We start from the raw sequence: 17,473 nt of genomic DNA, 5'->3' as shown, positions 1-17,473 counted from the left end.
TGGCTGGCCACCAGCTGCTCAGTGAGCCGATTGCTCATTCCCTCTCCTCAGCAGGACAGTGGGGAGAAAATACAATGGAAAAGCTTGTGGGTCACGATACGGAAACTTACCAATTGCTGTCATAAGCAAAATAGACTTGAGGAACATTAATCTATTGCCAATTAATAACAAGATAGGATAATTAGAAGCAAAACCCAAAACCTAAACGACATCCCCCCAGCCCTTCCCCTTCTTCCCAGGCTCAACTTCACTCCTAACTCTTCCCCTCCTCCCCTCCAGGTGGTGCAGAGGGAGGGGGAAATAGGGTTGTGGTCAGTTCATGATGCACTGGCTCTTCTGTTCTTTTCCGATCATGCTATTCAGCTGCTCCATCATGAGGTACTTCCCATGGAAGACAGTCCTTCACAAACTGCTCCAGCATGGGTCCTTTTCATGAGATGCTGTCCTTCACGTCACATCCATGTGCTTCAGCATGAGGTCCTCCGTGGGCTGAAATGTAGATACCTGCTCTGACATGGTCCTCCATGGGGGCAACCTGCATTGCCATGGACTTCTCCATAGGCTGCAACGGAATGTCTGCCCCAGCACCTGGAATGCCTCCCTGCTCCTCTTTCCTCACTGACCTTGAGTGTTTGCAGGGTTGTTTCTCTCACAATTTCTCACTCTCCTTGCAACTGCTGCCCAGTGTTTTTCACCCCTCCTGAAATACGCTATCACAGAGGTGCCATGAGCATGGCCCATGGACTGAGATTCGGGCAGTAGCAGAAGGTCTGTCCTGGAGCCATCTGGAATTGGCTGCATCTGACGTGGGGGCAGATCCTGCTGTCATCTCACAGAAGCCACACCTGCAGCTATCCACTACCAAACTTTGCCACAGATACTCAATATATCCTCTTTAATTCTTGCTCTGTTTTCTTCAGATGTATGTCAATCATGCACAGTTGCTCTGCTTGGCCTGAACACTTCAGTGTCAATCTTTGAGGCCCATAGACTCCATTATATTGGCCTCTAGGAGATAATCTAGGCCACAAGGACCAAAATATGTTTCTAGGACATTTCACTAGAATTAAAATTCATTATTCATTCTTTCTGCAACACTCAGGTTCACTTTTTATAATTCATATATTGCTTGTCTGTAAAATTAGCCCAAATTATGTTATTCACTTCTGGTGAGTAGCATATTCAAACCTGCAAACCTGTTTCCCAGACAGTTACCTGGGACAGACCTCTCCACTTACATGGTCCTTGAAAAAACACTTAGTAGGACATGGCTTTGTCATTAGTTTTGTCATAACTACAAAACTGAAGTCACAGCTACACATTTAAATCCCAGACTGAAGGTGAATTCTCTGGTTTAAATAAAGCAAATTTCTCCAAAGTTGGCTTTAGTTTCTGCATTTGTAAAACGGGAATTACAGTATTTAAATGCACAACTATAGAATTAAAAGGACTAAGCATACTTAGTCTGTGTGAATCAAAATCTACTCAATGAAGAACAAAAAATTCAAGGTAGGGTTAAAGAGAAGGGCTTGAATCAGTGGTGGGAAGTCCAGCAGGAGGCCCCTCACTAGCAGTGCCTCCCTGAGGGTCAGTGCTGAGGGCAGGTCTGTTTAACATTTTCATTGCTGACCTGGATGATGAGACAGAGTGCACCTCAGTAAGACAGCAAATGACACAAAACTGAGAGTAGTGTTCACAAAACTGAGAGGAATGTTCACATGTCAGGTGGTTGTGCTGCCATTCAGCAAGACCTCCACTGGCTGCAGTAATGGGCTCACAGAAACACATCAAATTTCAACAAAATCCTGCACCTGGGAAGGAAGAATCTCTTGCACCAGTACAGACAGAGGGTTGAGAAGCTTGGCAGAAAGGGACCTGGAGGTCCTGATGGACAAGTTGAATGTGAGCAATATGCCCTTGCAGCAGAGATAAGCAAAAATCTCCTGCATTATGCAGAGGATTGCCAGCAACTCCTGATGATCCTTCCTCTCTTCTCAGCTCTGTACCCAGTCAAAGGAGAGACACTAAAGCAAATCCAATGAAGCTCTGTGAATATGATTATGGGACAGGAGCATCTGATATAAGAGTTAAAACTGAGACAGCCAGGATTGTTCAGCTGGGAAAATGGTCATGATACATCTTACTGATGAGCATAACTATTTGATGGAAGGCAGTAAAGATGACAGAACCAGATACTTCTAAGTGCCCAGTGAAAGGATAAGAACCAATGGGCTGAAACACAGGAATTTCCATTTAAACATAAGAAACACTTATTTCACTGAAACGGAGACTGAATCCTAGAACAGGTTGCCCAAAAAGAATTCTCCATCCCTGGAGACACTCAAAACCCAACTGCAAAAGCTCCTGAGCAGCCTGCTCAGTTTGACCCTGCTTTATGCAAGGACTGTCAGATTACAGTCTCCAGAGGTCTCTTCCAGTCTCAGAAAATCTGTTCAAAGGTGTTAAAAAGGTGGGTTTTTTTTTTTTCAGTGGACTCTGTTTTGACATCTTTCACAGCTCTTTATCTCAGGTACCTATTAGTCTGGGCTTGTACATGATTAATCTGTGCTCCTCTCAGCCACCTCCCACTCAGATTTGTCACTAAATATCCACACTCCTTCCTCTTTATGAAAGTTGTCCCAGACTTGGAAATTCTTTAACTTTACATGCATGTCGCACAATGGACACTTACTTTCAATTTCACAGAAAACATTCAGCCATCTGCCTCAGAAAGGTATTTCAATATAGAAATAATCCCAATGATTTACCCATTTCTATTTAGCAATGAGCTTTAGTACTTTGCAGAATCAGACTTTTACTACACACAGGCCAAACTAGCACTTGCTTTGGTCCTTGAACACTTCCTAAAAACAACCTATAGGTACAGTATAAATATACACACACACACATCCACACACTCCTCACTCCCACACACACACACATTTACACATATATACAGATATATGCTCCTTAGAAGAGCACAGAAAGATACTACACTTTGAGCAAGTTTGGTGCAGAGTGCCTTAGCAATGGTGTGACAGACCAGTACTGGTAAACCAAGGAAATACTTTTGAATTAGAGAAGTTTGAAGTTGATGACATAGCTGAGGGCTCAAGTCAAGGGGAGTCCTGTCTCTGAACTCAGCAGGGTTTTCATTCTTAGTCTCTATGCTTTCCAACTAGCCACAGTACAAGATGCAGCAAAGCAACATCACAGTCATCTACTGGGGAAGAAGACAACTGAAAGTCAGCACAAGGACTTCCTGGTGTATTCAAATAAGGAAACCAAGGTCATCCTGGATCAAAGTACTATACATAACTATCTCTTCTTTTTGCTTGAAAAAAGCCACAGATAAAACCATTATACCCACAGATAACATTTATCATCACAAAGCAACTGCTATGTAGAATGTCATTACCTTTGCCATACAAGGAGAGATAAATTTTATCCTCCTATCAAATGACAAGAATTTATAGCTCTCCATAATGGTTTACTAGAGAAAAAAGGATGTGAAATCAAAATAATAGTAAAAGTGGCAAACCTTTAAGCCTTTCAACATCTGATATACCAGGAACTGGATTCGGTCTTCAGTTAGTTTCTCATGCTTCATTATCTTACTCAAGTCTGTTCCCATAAATGGCATGACAAGGTAGCTAAAAAAAGACAGAAAATAACCTATCAAGCAAATTGAAACATAACTGTATGTTATAGGTCAGTGACAATATTAAATTATAAACCATTTACCAAACAATTTCATCATCATTCCCCTGCCCTTCAAGTTTCTCTGTCCTTTTGATTGTCACAAAGAGGCATTGCCCAACCCTGTCACTGATTATGGAAAGTTGCTAGTTATGGGGAGAGTGCAGATTCTGAACTAGTTAGAAGGAACTTAACCAAGAGCCATGTGATATTTCAAAGACATGTAGAAAACAAAGACATTCATGCAATGCTATGTATCTTACAATCACAATGATTAAATTTAAGGGGCAAAAATAACTTCCATTAATTTTCATCTGGAATCACAAACTGAGATCTTTGGTACTTAGTACTATTAAGGGACTCAGCAACAGAAAGCTTGAGAATGTCAAGTTGGCATTTCAAGGCTAATCCTCACTTAAGATACAAATAGTAAACTCATCCTACAGAGTCTATCCTTAAAGTGAGGTCCGAAGCCAGACAGAGCCAGTCACACCTGGCACCTAAAGATGCAACCATTGGCTTTCTCTTTCTTATGAAGAAGTGCCTGATGCATTTTCATGAGGGGAAGAATCAGACATGATCATCATTTCATAGATAAAGATTTTATTATTCAGACTTAAATAGGTTTCCTCTGGTTAAAATATGCAAATAATAATTCTGCTGTTTTCTACTATTAGACCTGTATGAAAAGTTAGTTTAGTCTATTAGAATTGTAACTATAAACAGCATATAAACTGAATACTAAATCATAAGGTAGATGTGACACTGTTTTAGTCACTAGGAGTTGCAGGTGGTATTTTCAACACATCCTAGCTACCAAATATTGTTTCCCATAGCTTTGGGGATCAGGACTCAGGCTTCCAGTCTCAGCATTCCCAGATAATTTTGCTATTCATTGGATAGAAAAGATGAGCAATTCTGTAACTATATAAGAACAGAGCAAACACTGAGAAAAGAATGGCATTTCTTATCTTTCCTCCAGTATAACACACAAAATGTTTCCCATCAACAGACCAAGTGCCTTAGAGAATGTTTAACTTTTCTGTTGATGACCCTGACTGTCAAGAGCATATTGAGTTCTCCTACAGCTCAGACTTATTATATGTTTTCCCAGATTCTAAGCATTTGGGATGAGCCATAAAAAACCCTTTACTGACTGTTCTAGAACAACAAAAAAAAATCAAAAAACAACCAACCAACCAAAGGTAGAAAGAGGTGAGGCAAGAGAAATATCTACCCATCGTTTACTACCCATCTTTTAATACTGGTAGTGACTGTAAGCATTCATTAGGATTTTGCTTGCCTACCATCACGTGTACAAATCTGAAGGCTCTGGATGGATACTGATCTGTGTGAACAAAGGTCAAACCAATACCTAATCATTAAGCACTGTAAAGAACAGGATGAGGAAGACAAATAAGACTGTGTTTTTACCTACAGACAATTTGCTAAGTTTACAAATTGATGACTTCAAATCTCTTACAGTCAAACAGAGAGAGGTCTAGGTGGGTAGAGAAACAAATAAAATGTTAAGAGAGGGAAAACTCCTACCTTGGTTTGCAAATCAAAATTCAGTAGTAAGTACACCAGTGCCCAGTGCTAGAAATGAGTCATATCCTGTGCTGGTTGGACCACTGGTCTAGGAAATTGAGTCAAGGAGTACAACACACAGAAGTGCAGATAACCACTAAAAAACTTAGCAGCATCGGTAGTTTGAATTAATCCTTGAATTAGGATGGATCACACTGGAGGTATGTCGTGTAGTAGGCATCACTTTCAGCCTACGTGCTTGGGTTAAGAATTATCCTATCACTTAGGCAACATGAGGCTTAGTATAAGGAATCAGTACTTGAAAGGTGAATTAGGGAGTGCACCAAACTGCCATTTCCTAATAGCTGAAAGAAGTATATACCTTGTAAGACAGGTAACTGGCTGCAAAGAAAATCTGAGAAACTCAGCCTACCAATTTTGAAGTTGTAGATAACAGTTATATTAAGATGACATTCAGAAAAAATCCATGAAGCAATAATTTTGGAATTCTTCATTTAAAAAAGTAACAACCCTTCCTCCTGCATAAGCAACAACGCTCTGCTTCCAAACACAAATGACTCAGAACTTACAAGTCATTAAACTTCTCCAGTGTTGCATCGGGTGTGAACACATCCAATATTCCAATGACCTAAAAATAAGGGAAGAGAGAGAAAAAAACCCATGGATTAATACTGATTTAACACACAAAAATCCCAAGCTGCATAATAAGTGAAAAAATCGAATCAAAACCATTTCCATTGTGAGAAATTAGCTACAGGCACAAAGATAGCAGAAAGAATAACATAAGTAGTGCCTAGCAACACCAGGATTTGTTATGTGTTAAATTTTATAACTCTGAGGGTTGTCTGACTCAGCGATTAAAAAACTGTGCATTTACTTGAGCAAAAAGTTCAGAGGTTAACAGTTTTACATAAGAGGAGAGAGCATCTTTTAATTTGAACCACTGAAGTGCTGAAAAGAAACCTGACAAATCAGTTTACAATCTGAAGCAGTCCTAAGTGCTATTCAACTATCTGGGACTGCTGCCTGACAGTGAAGAACATTTTAAATGTCTTCCAATTTCAGTAACACAGTAATTTAGGTACATAGACTACAGTATGTAACTGGCAGTATGGAGAAGAATCAACCTATTTTTATAACGAGTAAATTATCAAGAGTTTAAATATTATTTACTATGGTTTATACCTTAGGTTTTCCTTAAGAGTATTTTTTGTCAAACAAAAGCATTCTATCACTCATCAGAGAAATCAGAGTCCAGTAAAATGGATTTTCCACCAAGGGTTTTCCTTGCTGGCTTTCAGCAGAACTGTATCAACTGACCAGATGGTAACAGCCAGTTCTTCTCTCAAGCCCATTAAACACCAGAAAATTAAATACACAGAACTCAATGCTCCAAATGCCATAGCTGAAATTGTCTGAAGCCAGATCTCAGTTTGGATGCTGCTTAACTCAGACAGTGCCTAAACGGCACAGGCCTTTAGAGTTGCTTCTTTTCTACTTCAATTAGTAATTCAGGATCATTTCTGTCTGCTCAGGGGAAGCCTGCCCAGCCCTGGGCTGCGGGTAGTGTTTCCCAGGCTCAGGATGCCATGTGGGTAGAGGGGTGCAAGGATTTCCTGGAAAGAAGACAAAAAGACTAATAACCTCTATAACCTTGTTCAGATCTATCTCCTACCATTCACGGACATCAGATTATACATCAAACTAAAACTGTTGGAAATTAGAAACTGCAGAAAAGCAAGCCAGGATAGTAGTGTGTTATGTTGTCTGGTGTTACCATCAAAACGCTAAGAAAAGTCACTTTGATAACAGTAAAGATGGATTTTGGACATTACTATTATGTCTTAATTGCTCCACAAAACAAGAGTTCTTTAAAAAAAAATTCTGTGATAGTAAAGAGAAACCAGAGCAGAAATGTAGGGAAAAAATGCAAGAAAGCAACAGCAACTTCCTTTACTTAATGCTTCCAATAAAAATCTGCAACTGTGATGAAATCCTTACTGCATGTGTTTTTATCTTTTCCACATTCACGGGGAACTACTACAGTTAGCCCGGATGTTATAAAAATGTCATAATGATGAACAAGACAGAAAAACTAATAAAGATGAAGATAGAAAATCACAACTGTCTCTTTGTAGCCACACATACCTTTGAAAAAAATCACTAGTAATATTTTCCTGAGGACTGTTACATGAAACTAACGAAATAACTACCATAATAATTAAAGTCACAGAGGATTTGGCTACTATTTGAAGTGATACCTTCAGTGTACAGCACAATTATTTTTTAATGACAGTTTTACATAAGGGTTTCCATTTCTATGTGGAGGCTGGGAGAGAAAGGGAGGAGAAAGGAATTAGGAAGATGTACATGACAACAATGGAGCACAATGCAGCTCTATGAGCATTTCCTGAGGCAATGTGTGTACATACACACAGAGAGTATACACAGCCAGAAAAGTTATGTGGTCTCCAAAGACTTCAGTATTGAAAATAAAAGGAAGTTAATGTTTTAACAGTAAATTTATCCAAAATCCATTTCTTTCCCTTTTAAGCCCCACTTTTTTCTAAGTCCTGCTTCTTCTCCTCAAGGAGGTATTTCCATGCCTTCATTTACCTAAAAACTGTAACAAAATAAAGTTCATCATGTCTGAATGTAGCAGTGAAAGATAGAGAGCCACCACAACAAAAAGAGGGGACATGGCAGAGGAGGAAATACCACGGTTGCTGTACCTCATCCCTCTGTGTGCCAAGGCATTATTAGGCACCTGCTGTCAAACATAGAAGCATGAAAGACATTTCCATGAAGAACACACCAGCCCCAAAACACGCTTAATGGTGTCCACTAACATTTGACTCCTTCCAAGGAAACAGAGTTCCTGGTAGTTACTTAATACTGCCTGACAGACAACACACTTCTGAGGTAAGTCTGCAAACTCGTAGAGACAGCTTATCACTGCTGCAAATCCTCGGCGGCAGCAAATACCACTGAGACACATGCCTAGCTCCTGCTGAAGGGAACTTCAAATAATGAGACAGAAAACTCTTCTAACATGCCAAGGATTTCACAATACTTCTTTTCTTGCTTCACAAAGCAAGCTTTCTAAAAATCTTGCAATCCATTTTAGTGTCCAAAATGGTAAGACATACTTCCAGTTATCCAATTTAAAAATAAAAGCAGGGGACTCGTTTCCGTTTCCTCGGTGATCTTTATTTAATAGCTGTGCTTTGGGATGATTTTCCTGTACTGGAACAGGGTCATTAGCATTTCCACTCAGGTCACAGTTTTCTGCAGATATGTTAAGCACAAGGAGGTACAGGATAAAATAAATCCTCCAAGGAAGATACAGCTCCAGCTACTTCCTTGGGAAAGGAAAAGAACTGGACAAAGCATAGGAAACTCCCTCCTCCATAACACCAGGGAAAATCCCGCGTCTGTCTAAAATGCTCTGAATTAAAGGCAGCATTGGTAAAAACCTTTACAATACTTAATAATAATGTCCTAGCAGAAAGGTAAACCATCATAAAACAATTACAGGAATAATTTCTTTTTCAGAGTGTGGCCTATATAAAATGTAACAGAGGTACCTGTGAAACATGTAGCTCCATTTTTGGGGTTAACTCAGCACACTTACTGATACTACCACAGATGGAAGCACAGCTGAGCAATCCAACTCTGTGATGGCAATGAAAAGCATCTGTGGAAACCAGCAGCAGTAGCACCCTTTCAGGGTCTTATTTTTTCCCACCATTAACTCTGCCAAAAGGTAATTTCTTGAATTAATTGGCCCATAAAGGATGCTCCTTGTTTCCCATTGCCCATCTGACTGAAAACCAACCAGGATTTCTGCAGCCTCTGCTGAAGCACCTTCCTTGCTTCTGTCCCGAGCAGGGAGTATAATACTGTGTCTCCCCCATCTTCCTGCAAAGCACAACCACAGTAACACCAAAACTACCTGCCTACTTGTCTAGTTTGTTTTTCACGTGTATGCTTTTATTCACTATATTTACTTGGTTGGTCGTGTCTCCTCCCTGTGAAACCAGGTCAGGGGGCAGGGTGGCAGTGTCTCCAGCCTTTCTTATCCCTATCATCTGCCCCAAGACATTAATACTGACCAGCCTGAGCAACTTTAACTACTGTCAACAAACCAGTAACAGCTTTGTCTGCTAAGGTGCCTTCTGCCCTTTCCTTCTCAGCTGCCTCCTTCTCCAAATGCTATTCCAGCAGTGGAGCACAACAGTGAAGAGTTCACCTCTATCCTTAGGGAAGGACGTCTTGGATTCCTTTTATTCAAGGAGCATTCCACAGCATTTCTGCAAAGGCAAGTTTCTGATGTAAGCAGCAGCACATCAATGGAAGACTCAGATCTTGTAAAAATTAATTAATAATGTAGGTTATGTCTCCCATACAGTAAGTGCTGCTTTCTCTTGCGGATGTTACGCATGAAAACACAGTGAAGTTAAGCGGCTTTGGCATTCAGGCTACAAATGCAAGTACATTTTTTAAGAGAGATCCCTGCTGGGGTGCACTGAGCTACATATTATGCTGCATTAAATTTTCTGCAGGGTTAGCTTCAGCTTCATGTTCCTGTGCTGTTCCACATCACAGGGCACCTGCATCCTTTTACCTACCACATTAAGAAGTCTCAATCCACACACAAGGTTTGCACCGCAGTCACCTTTCCCCCTCACTGATTACTGCTACATGATGCCAAGGACTGTTGATGGACAGAGAGTCCCTTTCCTTTTCTCCTGGTAGGTAGCACACTGGCAGGAAAAAGCCATACCCTTGAGTGGCACCATGGTCTTCTTTCAAAGGACTCATATGCAACACTGAGCAGAGTCAAATCCTGCAGACAGACACATCTGTACCTCTGGACTGGATGGCAATCTGAAGAGAAGGTTTGGTTTTCAGTGCTGTCTTCCTTATTTTCATTTGCTGGACTAGGCCGATCAGTCTGCTTTACTAGTACCCAAGGCTGGGCTGTGGGCTATCAGCTGAAGCCCAGACCAGCTAAACCACCTATTAGGCAGGTTTGTAAAAATAAGCTGAACTGTCAATTGATGCCACTACACTGATTTATTTGCTTTTAGAGCTCCAAAATAAGTGACTCTTGTGTCCTGTTAACTTCATAGCTGTGCTAAGCTTTCAGACCACAGAAAAGAAGCCAGCAATGTTTCTTCCATATGACTGTCCAGTTACAACTTTATTTTTGGTTTCCTAAGGACCCATAATGAGATTTCCCATCACCAGACAAGATTCACAAATTGCACTTCACTGTCACTTGTGTAGCCAAAGGATGTGAAGTTTTAGGGAGTGCAGTCCTGCAAGACTTGCTGCAGGAAACTTCTAACACAGTGAGCATGCTTTCATGTGGGAAGGCATCACTCACCTAAAACTGCCTTCTTGGGCTGATTTTGTACACTGCACAGGTTGCTGCTCTTCCAATGTTCACACCAAGCTAGATAAACTGCAAAATGTGACAGTTTTAAGGTTTTTCTCAGGCAGCAGAGTGCCTCACTATTTATTCTAGAACAGACTCGTCCCATGGCTGGTAATGTGTAAGTGTAAACAACAAGCTCAATATTTTTTCAAAATAAAGAAATCAACAGAATTAAGTATTAACCAACCTAAAAGTGAAGGATTGAATCATCCTCAGAAGCCTAACTGCAGAGAGACAGACAATTTTGTGTCTGTTAGATACTCGAGTTCCTTCCAAAAGGGGGGAAAAAAAGCTACATAGTTCTCATAATGCAAAACACACATTGGTCTTCAGATGTGGGAATACACCAGAGAATAATTTCCACTCACAGCAATGAATGAGAGTGTAACACAGAGTACCTTTAAACAAATACTACAGTTGCCTCTTACATACAGGGTTTCCATGAAGAGAAAACATCTGTAAAACATTAACTGACCCAAGAAACGTTTAACGGGCATTTATCAGAAATTTTATGCCAGAAACACATTCAGAATTTAAGTTGGTAGCACTGCATCAGAATTCGGGTGTGTGCTTATATGTGTACATAGGTATAACACCTGCATACAGACACACATGTGTCATGCCTTGATGAAGTCTGAACTCCAACCTGACCCAAGACATTAACAGGAGCTGCTGCTTTTCTTGCCTCTTTCCATTGTCATCTTCCCTGGACAACTCTTTGGCACTCCTGCTGACAACCTCAAAGCTTGTGTTAGTGAACTGAGAAGTGAGAAAGGCACCAGGACTGTACTAGTATGAGTCACTATGTAGTTGTTTCCACAAAAGTGGGTATCATGGCATCACTTTGAGTCTAAACACACAGTAAAATCCAAATTATTTGCCAAATGAAACTAATACCTCTGCACCTCCACTTACTTGTCTGGGCTTTGCACACACAGACATCTCCTTCAGAAGAATATATGAATGCAGAACTATGCAAACATCTGGGAGCCAAAGCTAGGGCCAAAGTTAGCATGCTGGCCATATTTATGGTTTTAAGTCAGGGTCATAACAGACAGTTTTAAGAGTCCTCACTTCAACTGAACTCAAAATAGAAAGAAACAAGGAACAAAAGCAGCAATACTGAAAAAAACCCCCAACAACTTCCTGAAGGTAAACAATATGTTCCTCTATACAAGATGCAGCAGATGTCAAGAAATAATGAAGAGCTGCTAAGGTTGTACTGTTCAAGCTAGCATGAATAAATTAAGACAAAAAACCCGCAACCCACCCAAACCCAGTGCTTCCTTCATTCTGCCTTAGCTGTTTTCAGTCCTCATTTTCACATCATTCCCTCTCTTGTGCCAGAATATCTGTTTATGCAGCTACAGCTACGCAGATCCCACGGTTACTCTGATGGAAACTAACGTTTCTCTTTGGCAACATCTGAAAAATTGATCTGGCTTAGACTACTTCTTAGGCAGAAGTAGGTTATGAAGTTTGTGAAACATCCCAGATGCTCTCTAAGTAAAAGACCTACCAAAAAAAACCCAAACCTAAGGACACCAGTGCATTACAGACAGTGATCTATCTCCTAACGGTCAGGTCTTCACACACCATTTCTCCTTTGGATTTGTTTGCAAAGGGTTGATGAGAAGTCCAATGCTACCAAGTTCACATTGTTTATGTAGAAATATCCCTCACTACATTTAAGTAATGTTGTGCTTGAGAACCATTGAGGAGAGCAAAGGTCTAACATATATAATGACAGATGGCAATGCAAGCACTCAGAGCTGCCTTCTCCTCAAAATGCCTAAACAGACAAGCAAACTGACCTGTGAGTTGGCTTCCTGATAAAGGTAAAATACAATTCCAGTAAAATTCATCAGGATGACTCCTATATTTGTTTTTACAGGACTCCTGGTTATCCTACAAATCTTCCACATTAAGGACATGAGCATACCCTTAAAGGGTCAATGGAAGTCATCCAGGGTATTAAGCAGAAGTTCTCCTCTGTTTTCTTCACTGAAGCCTGACATGCTGATGAATTATATCACTGTAGCACGGGTTTAATGGTATCTCCTGCTACCTTAATGGAGGATCAGACATGCTATTTTTAACAAAAGGTGCCAGATCATTACAAACTCTTCCATCATTCTGAATACAGTATAAGGCTAAATAAACTATGACAATATTGTTACATGCTTAACACTTCCCCAAAAGCTATTAAGTACAGAGACAGCCCATCTAGAGGTAATCACAGTGAAACAAGCAAAACATCACACTCCTCATATAATCCAACATCAAATGCATCATGATTACAAATGTCAGCCTGAAACAAAAACAGAAGAGCAAATTTGATTAATTTTAACCATAAAGACAGACATCAAATACTTTATATCCTGAAGGAGGAAAAAAGCAAGATGAAGACTTGTACTGGCAGATTAGTGCAATGTTGCACTCATATCCCAAGTCTAATCCATGGTGGTAATACTGTTAGATCTGCTATCACACATCATGTCCTCTACATACTCAGATTACCAACACCCAAGAAAAAGGTAACAGTTATATAATTATTTTATTGTGGTCTTTCAAACAATTACTTCAGTTTCATTATTTTTTAATAGCAGTTGTACTTATAGGAAAGCCTGAAAGACAGATAACTGCTATTTTATAGAAGCACACTATAATGTGTTAGTTCACAAAAAAAAAAAAATCAGGAAAGATGCTTCAATCACTGTTCTATCCTACTAATTCCTGCTATGAGGAGACAGGCACCCACCTAGAGTGGGGTCCATTCATAACTCCATAGACAGACCCAGAAAAGCCACAACGGTTAACAGGCAGCTGTCCTGCCACTGCTGTACGTATCATTAAAGCACACAACACACTGTGGACTGCTGGTGTGAATGGGAAAGGCCCTTCCTGTCTGCCTGTAAATCCTTCACTGGAAACATGCAAAAAAGAGGCTCTTTGACAGAATGGTGGCAAGTCAAAGGAAGGGCTGAAAAATCTGACAAGGACTGAAACTATCACTCTGGTTTCATTTTGGATGGGCGGAACAGCTAAAGGAGTGCAATGAGATCAGCACAGGAACTAGAAATCCTAAAAAACGTTATTGCTGTTCCTACTTCACTGTGGGTGCAATGACTGACAGAAGGGTGTGAGGCTGTACTGTCTTGTCAGCCCCATCATGGACTGGTAGGGGACTCAGCTTCTGCCCCCACGCTGCCCATGGATCCCTGCTGGACCATTTATTCAGTCTTTGCTCTCTAATGAGTAGATACTATAGTAAATGACAAAGCTTTAGTACGTAGGCCAGATTCTTCTTTCTGTGGCCAAAACTGTTTCCTAAGACTATCAGTTATTCCCTTCATATCTATATATACTGATAGTAAGCATTTTCTTATAGACTCTTTTATCAAATGAGTCGACTGAGGAGTTTCAGAGTGATATTCTGAAGGGCATGCACCACACAAAACCTACCAGGAGTGGAAAATGCAACCCAACGGATTATTTTGGGAAATGGAAGAAAACTAATCTCAAAATTCTGGACCCAGTTAGGAGGTTGGCAACTGCACGAGCTGTTCTGTTCCCCAATGTTCAGTAAAGAAAGTGATGCAAGTACGAAAGCCCATGCATGTCACAGAAGTTCCCTGCAAAAATTAACCCCTTAACATATACATCAGTAGTTATGAAACAGTTACTTCAAAGGAATCATCAAGTAAAATGATCAAATGTATTAGAAGACTCAGACTCAGACATCAACAGGCACATAGGTTCTTAAGCCTACAGAAAGGTTTTCTTGTTTTCTGGACAGTCAGGATATCTCAAAGGCAATTTTTCAAAATAAACCTGATATTGTTGGTACTCACAGTGTTGATACTACAACATTCAACAGGAATGACTGGCTACTATTATCACCAGTTTCTCTTATCCTTGCTTTTCAATTCAGCTTTCCTCGAAGGCCATCTGAAGGGAGCTATGCTCCAAACTCTCACATTATTAACATTTAAAACCAGATTCTTGCGCATCATTGTAACAACTTCATCCGACCTCGCTTTCTTTTGTTTTTTTTTTACATGCATTCGTGACAAACTGCATTTAAAGCCACTGCTGTGGTCCTCCAAGCCCAGCCTGGGACTCTTTCCACCAGGAGTCTGTGCTTTGATTCTACAATAACTGTTTCCACACAGATCTCTTCTCCTTTGTTGTTTGTTTTTTCTTAAAATATTAAGCACAGTTGAGATTAAATATCTTTATCTCAGTGACACTTCCAATAGTTATTTCTACAGCTGCTCTCTCACATTATGTGGGAATTTGTGCAGAGCTCTGTATCCTATTATCTGCTTCCCAGTAAAGCAATTTAGTTATTCGTAAATTTTTCCCATTTCACATTAGCAAGAACCCACAACTTTCAAATGTTTCATGAAAGATAAAAATAAGGAAAACCCTACCCTCTCCCCAAGATATGCACGTGTACCACTGCCGTCTTCATGAAAGTTTAGAAAAAAAGAGATGCTGGCACTTGAGACACGCAGGCTCTACATTCTCCTGTACTTCCCAGGAACGTCGTGACAGAGATTGCAGTTTCTGGTCCTTAATTTCTCTCAATAGCTCTGAGGCTAAACTCCGCTGTGCTCCTAACTTTCTTCAACCTTTCCTACATGGAAACAAACTGGTGTTTCCTGCAGGATATTATACTTTGTGCAAAGTGACATTTGCAGATAAAGGACAGGCAGACAAAAGACAGGACAAAAGATTCCTGAATTGCATTCAGCTACACATCTGCTTTGCTCAAATCCACACATTTTCTTTGCTTTCAGGATGTGCGAGCTGCGGCCTGGGGTGGGATATCTGCCAAGGACCCAACTCACGTTTTCATGCTTCATGTGTTTCAGGAGGCGTAGCTCTCGGTAGGCTCGTTTGGCAAAGAGCTCTGACTGAAACGGGCGGTACAGCTTCTTAATAGCCACTTTGGTACCACTTCTTCCATCGACAGCTGAGCTTTAAAGGAGAAGGAAGGGTTTGGTGAGCTAGGGCTGAGGCAAGGACGCCAGCCCCATCTTGCCCCGGGGAGCCCACCCTCAGCCCGCGGCCCGACAGGTGCCCCCGCGGCCTCCCCTGCCAAGGGGGGCGGCCGCCTCCCCAGACCCTCGCCTGCCACGTCCCGCCTCTGGTTGCAGTCGCTGAAAAGTCTGCCAAGGCTCGTGATAAAAATGTTCAAAAGCTTTAAAGAAGAACATCTGGGAATGAAGAGAAAGGAAAAAAACCCAAACCAACCAAATCTTCCAAATTCCCAGAAGACACACTAACAACACAAACCCAAACCAGGTGTCCCGTCGCAGGGCCAACGCTCTGTGTGCTGGAGTCGCTGCCGCTCCGGGGGAGCCGCCCCCCAAGGGCCGGGCCGGGCCGGGCCGGGCCGCCGCACGCACCGCTCCCCGGGCAGGGCTAGGTCGGCAGCCCGGGCTCTGCTCGCTCGAGGGCTCCGCTCGCGTTGCAAACACGCGTGGCCCGGAGCGCGCTGCGCCGGCCGTATCCCCGCCGAGAGCCGGGCTGCCCCGGCGGCACCGCGCGGCGGCGGCCAGGTGGGCAGCGGGGCCGCCCCTCCGCCGCCGCGGGCCCCAGCAGCCCCGGGCGGAGCCAGGCCGGCTCAAGCACGGCCGCCGGAAAAAGTTGGCAGGGAACAAGGCGAGTGCAGCCGGGCCGGGCCGCGACCCCAGCCGGCCGCCCGCCGGCGGCAGAGGCTCTCACTCGGGGCTGCCCCGCCGGCCCTTCCCGGGACCGCCCGCCTCGCCGCGCCCCGCTCACCAGACGGCTCCGTAGGCGCCGGACCCCACCGGCTGCAGGTCCCGGTAGCGGTCCCGCACTTCCCAGAGCGTCTTGGTAATGTCCTGCCGGTAGAAGCCGTTCTTAGGGGAGGACATGGCGCTGCGGCCCCCCTCCGGCACCCGACGACAAAGAGCCCGGGCCGGGGGTGAGGGGGGAGCGGCGAGCGCCGCCGAGCCGGGCTGCGGCGAGGGGCCGGGCTTGGGCGAGCCGAGCGGCAACTCCCGCTCCCGCCCCCGCCCCGCGCACCCGGCGGGCCGCCCGCCCGCTCCGCCGGGGCTGCTCCGGCACCGGGACCAGCAGCGGGGCTGCCCGGCCGCTTCCGCGGGCACCAGAGCTGGGCGTCTGGCCCGGCCCGGCTCGGCCGCACAGCCGGACAGGCTGGCAGGCAGGTGCCCGAGGCGCCGGCTGCCTGCGCGGGTCCCAGCCGTGGGGCGGCACGGCCCGCTGCCCGGCTCAGCCTCGGCGCGTCCCGCTGCCCGCCCCGCCACCCCTTGCATCGCGCTGCGGGCGCTTCTGGCCGTCGCAGTTTGGCCCTGGTGAGATGCAACAGGCTTTTACAGGAAAGTGTTAAGGAGTGTGAGGGGCTGTAATCGATGAGAGAGAGCTGGGAGCGCAACGGCGAGCTTTCAAATGACCTCTGCACGGAAGTGTACAGCTGAGGGCTTCCCAGTTCATCTCAAGGTCAGACCTCAGGTTTCAGCAGCATTTCGCGTAGTTAAACAGAAACAAGCTCACACTTGATTCAGTTGCTCAGACTTGGTGCCATATGAAACCGTGCAAGCAGCACCTTGGAACAGTGGCAGTGCTAGAGTATGGACAATAGTTACCTTCTCACTGTCTCCCTAGTAAATAGGCCCAGACTGGCATATGTAGAGCAAAGACCTGCTTTAAAAAAATGTTTTTACGTGTTCTCTCTCTGAATATAATTAAAATTCACATCCCTTGGGGTCTGGTAAAGCCTTTGTT

The 17,473-nt window shown here is 43.2% G+C and overlaps 1 protein-coding gene across 2 annotated transcripts in view; it reads right to left on the bottom strand.

Moving 5' to 3' along the window:
- MAPK12 (mitogen-activated protein kinase 12) overlaps nucleotides 1–16,685 on the bottom strand; it is a 36,739-nt gene extending 20,054 nt beyond the window's left edge. For both annotated transcript variants that reach the window (XM_062018210.1, XM_062018218.1), the window contains exons 1-4: nucleotides 16,487–16,685; nucleotides 15,550–15,679; nucleotides 5,820–5,878; nucleotides 3,542–3,653 (exon numbers count right to left, since the gene is read on the bottom strand). In XM_062018210.1, coding sequence (XP_061874194.1) covers nucleotides 3,542–3,653; nucleotides 5,820–5,878; nucleotides 15,550–15,679; nucleotides 16,487–16,602 — 417 coding nt within the window. In that variant the 5' untranslated portion in view covers nucleotides 16,603–16,685. The remainder of the gene's footprint in view (nucleotides 1–3,541; nucleotides 3,654–5,819; nucleotides 5,879–15,549; nucleotides 15,680–16,486) is intronic.
- Between the last annotated feature and the right edge of the window lie 788 nt (nucleotides 16,686–17,473).

This window comes from Colius striatus, chromosome 1 (genome assembly GCF_028858725.1).
Source record: "Colius striatus isolate bColStr4 chromosome 1, bColStr4.1.hap1, whole genome shotgun sequence".
NCBI classification, from domain to species: domain Eukaryota; kingdom Metazoa; phylum Chordata; class Aves; order Coliiformes; family Coliidae; genus Colius; species Colius striatus.
Note: the sequence above shows the minus strand (reverse complement) of the source record. Positions and strands in the feature narration are given on the sequence as shown.